At 38.6% G+C, this 5,007-nt stretch overlaps 1 protein-coding gene across 1 annotated transcript; it reads left to right on the forward strand.

The window, feature by feature from the left end:
• The first annotated feature begins 3,785 nt into the window (after positions 1–3,785).
• LOC100339822 (olfactory receptor 2G3-like) lies at positions 3,786–4,793 on the forward strand. Its single transcript, XM_002714368.2, has one exon. It carries the CDS (start codon positions 3,786–3,788, stop codon positions 4,791–4,793), a length of 1,008 nt encoding a protein of 335 aa, XP_002714414.2.
• Positions 4,794–5,007: the final 214 nt, after the last annotated feature.

A 5,007-nucleotide genomic window follows, 5' to 3' on the forward strand; every position in this document is an offset into this window, starting at 1 on the left:
AAATAATTTTTACTACATAAAAGTGAAATAGTTCATAAGGATAATTTCCACAAACTATTAGAACATCCTTTGATCAAGATAAAGAACATAAGGAATATTCTATAAGAACTATCAAGCTCAATTCCATATCCTACTTGTACCTGCTCCCATGTAACCATTGTTATGTTTCTTTGAACTAAGCATAAATAAAATCATGCACCACCACACTTTCTTTGGTATTTGATTTCATTTACTTATCTTAAAATATTTATTTATTTGGAAGGCAGAGTTACAGGGGAGGGAGAAAGAGAGAGAGAGAGAGAGAATGAATCTTCAATCCACTGTTCACTCCTCAAATGGCTGCAACAGCCAAGGCTTAGCCAGTCTGAAACCAGGAGACGGGAGCTTCTTCCAGGTCTCCTGTGTGGGTGGAAGGTTTTGAAACACCTGGGACATCTTCCACTGCTTTTCTCAGACCAATAGCAGGGAGCTGTATTGGAAGTGGGACATCGGTATAGGAACTGGTGCCCAAATGGAATGCTGGCATTGCAGGTGGTGACTTTACCCACTACGCTATTTGCCAGACCCTTAAAAAAGTTGCCTATTCTTTAAAAAGTGAGAATGAATAGATTGGAAGCATGGTCTCATGGTCAATAATTTTGATTCATCATCCCTTTCTGTTACAGATAATTTTACTACAAAATATTGATGTGCTTGCATGGGGCAGACAACGGTGTGCAATCAATTATCTTCCAGTGGAAATAGAGGCACACATCACTGTGGTGTGTTTTTCTCTCCAGAGACCTGTTTCCCTCTTTAGTGTGGTGATTATTGGAAGTTGCCCAGGAAGGAGAGCTCCAGAGATCTTCCTAAATAAATAATCTAAACATCCATTACTTGAAAATAGTTTGAGCCAATATTGTAGAAGAGAGACTCCACTAACAACTTAACCATCCATATCCACTGGTAGTCCTGGGACTGTGCCAGCGATTGAACTTTTCATTAAAACCACTAACAACCTCTCCATATTGATTGTTATTCTTCATGGAAGGTGAGAGTTTCTTTCATACATTGTGAAATATATGAAGGGATGTTTATTTTTAAGAGTGAGGAAATCCCAGACTGGTTCCCTCTAGTAGTGAACAGAAGATTTTCATGTATAGCTCAACATTTAAAATATTCTTTTTTGTAAGATTTATTTATTTATTTGAAAGGTAAAGTTACAGAGAGGCAGAAGCAGAGAGAGAGAGTGGTTTTCCATCTGCTGGTTCACTCCCTAGATGGCTGCAATGGCTGAAGCTGACCTGATCTGAAGCCAGGAGCTAGGAGCTTCTTCTGGGTCTCCCACGTGAATGCAGGGGCCCAAGGACTTGGGCCATCTTTCACTGTTTTGCAAGACCATAGCAGAGAGCTGGATTGGAAGTGGAGCAGCAGGGACTTGAACTGGTGCCCATATGGGATGCCAGCACTGCAGGCTGTGGCTTTACCCACTATACCACAGTGTCAGCCCCATAGTATTCTTAGTCTTGGGAAATTGACTATTTTCTGTTTTGCAGACAGCATAACCTCCCATATTCATCTTGATTAATAATATGAAAATGGAAAGGAGTTTCATTGTGAAGCCTTCATGGAAAATGTTTATGGACTCATAAATACATAGGGAAAAATTGAGAGAATATGGAGTTATATCAAGTGCAATGAGGACACTCACCATTGTCTACCTTCTAGTAGGCACTGAATTCTACAAGAGAATGCTTTCATTGTTCTTTCAATCATGGGAATCATGCTGACCAAAGCTGATGTCAATTCTTTGGCATTGGAGCATTCAGAGTTATTATATTACCAACAAAATGTTTAGCCAGATACTTTAACTATTCACAATACTAAACATTGTGAATAGCTGTGTCAGTTTCCTCCTTTTGTAATTCTAAGATCATTCTCTACTCACAACATGTAATAGTTTACAAAACTTTAGCATGCAGTTTATTTTATCATGATATTCTTTGAATATCATGATATCATGATATTCTTTGAATATCAAAGAAAACAAAGCACATATTCTCTCTAAACTGGACTATGTAGTAAGCAACTGAGTCTGGGAATAGTGGCCCAGAGTTCTTAGAGTTCTTTGTTTTCTAGTTAAGAAATATGGGGGGATGTCAGAAATTTTTATTAAGGAATTTTTCTCTTATTTTAAGGAATGCTTTTAAAGATTTGAATCCTATGGTAATCAGTCTGATTAGTCATTTTGCACAACCTAAAATTGGCCAGTTAGAAGTATGCATTTTTATAACAGCAATCTTAATTAATAGTTTGAATTATATTTACACATTCGACACAGCTGATTTCATAAAAGTTCAACAAATTGTATTAGGTGACTGAGTTCACCTACTCTTGTAATAAAAGCATCTTAAGGACAAACATTTTTATGCAGTAGTTAAGATGCTGCTTTCTATATTGGAGTGCCTAGTTCAAATCTTGGCTCTAGTGCTCCCAGCCCAGCTTCAGGTTAATGCATACCCTGGGAGTCAGCAGATGATGGCTCAAGTACATGGGTCCCTGCAACCCATATGGGAGAGTTAGATGGGGCTCTGGGATCTTGACTTCAGCCTTGCCCAAGATTGGTAGGATGGAGATGGAGGATCTCTGTGCAATTCTTTTTCTTTTTGCCTTTCAAATGAAATGAAAATAAACAAGTATAATTATGCTCTTAAATTTATATATATGAAGCACTGCAATTTATTCACCTTATAAATCAAAGACAATAAAATAAATAAGTAATCAATTAAAAGAGTTAAAAGCATCTTAAAGTATGTGCACAGCGAATGCCACCAGGGAAATACCTTGCTTATTGAGAATGATAATTTAAATTCTTCCAGAGAATAAATTAATGAAGATAGTAGTCCAACGGTCCTCAGAACCTTTCCTTAAGCCTATTACCTGATCTGCTTTCAGTGCAGTGACTGTTTATGGTAGTCATATCTAACTATTCCTGCTTAATATTCTAACCTGCCTTTGCGTGTTTCCAGTTCTGTATAACTTCTCTCTTAAAGTCTTGCCTAGCCTATGTATTTTTCACTTTAGTGTTTAACTCTCATGTATCTATATCTCTAACAATCATTTTATTTTCGACTTCTCTTTTTTTCCACAATATGTTAATGGCCTATTTATTTTATTTTCAGACAAACTGGTATATATCTCAAATCTGCATTAATATATGACTACAATGACTTTTCTATGCTTACATAATTCTTTTTTTAAAATATTTATTTATTTGAGATCAGAGTTACACACAGAGAGAAAGAGAGGCAGAGAAAGAGAGAGAGGTCTTCCATCTGCTGATTCACTCCCCAAATGGCCGCTATGGCCAGAGCTGTGCCGATTTGAAGCCAGGATCTTCTTGGTCTCCCATGCAGATGCAGGGGCCCAAGGACTTGGGCAATCTTCTACTGCTTTCCTAGGCCATAGCAGAAAGCTGGATTGGAAGTGGAGCAGCCAGTACTCGAACCAGAACCCACATGGGATGCCGGCACTGCAGGTGGTGGCTTTACCCGCTAAACCTCAGTGCTGGCCTCGATTACCTAGTTCTTTTACTGTGTTCATTGTTTTCATGATACTGTGCATTTGTCTCTTTTTCTATATAATAGGTCAGGTCAGCTTACATATTTTTAGCTTGTGTTATTTTATTGCTATCTTTTGTTTCTCTCCATATAATTCCAGTATCTAAATGATTATGTTTTACTTGGTTTGCTCCTTTTCCATTTTTTCTGATATTTTATTTTTCTTTTCACAGGGATAAAATAGAAATGCTCAGTAAAGTTGATTCACAAGAAATAATGAAAGGGAGTAATTTAAGTGCCCCAGCAGTTTTCATCTTACTGGGCTTTTCTGACTACCCACAGCTGGAGAAGGTCCTCCTTCTGGTGATCTCCATCATATATGCTCTGACACTGATGGGGAACACAGCCATAATATTTGTCTCATATTTGAGCCCCAAACTCCACACACCCATGTATTTCTTCCTCTCTAATCTCTCCTTCCTGGACCTCTGTTTCACAACCAGTGTTGTCCCACAGATGCTCTGGAACCTCAAGGGCCCTAGGAAGACCATTACTTATACTGGTTGTGTGATCCAGTTCTATATTGCTTTGGGCCTGGGCTCCACAGAGTGTATCCTCCTAACAGTTATGGCCTATGACCGCTTCAATGCTATCTGTAGACCTCTCCACTATGGTGTTATCATGAACCCAAAGCTTCTCAAACAGCTAGCAGCTGTGGCCTGGATCAGTGGTTTTGTGGAATCAACAATTCAGACCATTCTTATTTTCCATTTATCCCTCTGCAGCCACCACAGGGTGGATGACTTCATATGTGAGGAGCCTGCCCTGATTAAAATTGCCTCTGTGGATACAGCCTTCCTGGAAAATGAGCTCTCCATATTTACTGTCCTCTTTGTGGTTATACCTCTGGGGCTTATTGTGGTCTCCTATGGCTGCATTGTTAGGAGTGTGCTGAAGATGAACTCTGCTGAAGGCAGGAGAAGAGCATTTGGGACCTGTGGGTCTCACATGATTGTTGTGACTTTGTTCTTCGGAACTATCATGTCTGTCTACATCCAACCCAAAAGCCGGTACACACAGAATCACAGTAAATTCCTCACCCTCTTTTATACTGTGGTGACACCATCACTTAACCCTTTAATCTACACCTTGAGAAACAAGGAAGTAAAGTGGGCAATAAAAAAGTTGCTGACAACAGACCCAAATGTAAATGTTTTTAGGACAAAATTTAAAACATACTCAGGGAATTCCTAGGAATCTGAGGCTTTTTGCATGATCTAGTTTATCTTTTCATGTATAAGGAGCAAAGCTAAATTTGCTAAATAAAAGTGGATGGAAATTTCTTTCTGGTAACACCCTGAGGTTACCTACTGAGTCTTTCTCATCCTCCTTTCTGGAACCATTATGTTTCCTTTTAAAGTTATTTTCTGAAGAGTCTATGAACAGATAAATATTTGTGGATATGTGC

Source organism: Oryctolagus cuniculus, chromosome 5 (assembly GCF_964237555.1).
Source record: "Oryctolagus cuniculus chromosome 5, mOryCun1.1, whole genome shotgun sequence".
NCBI classification, from domain to species: domain Eukaryota; kingdom Metazoa; phylum Chordata; class Mammalia; order Lagomorpha; family Leporidae; genus Oryctolagus; species Oryctolagus cuniculus.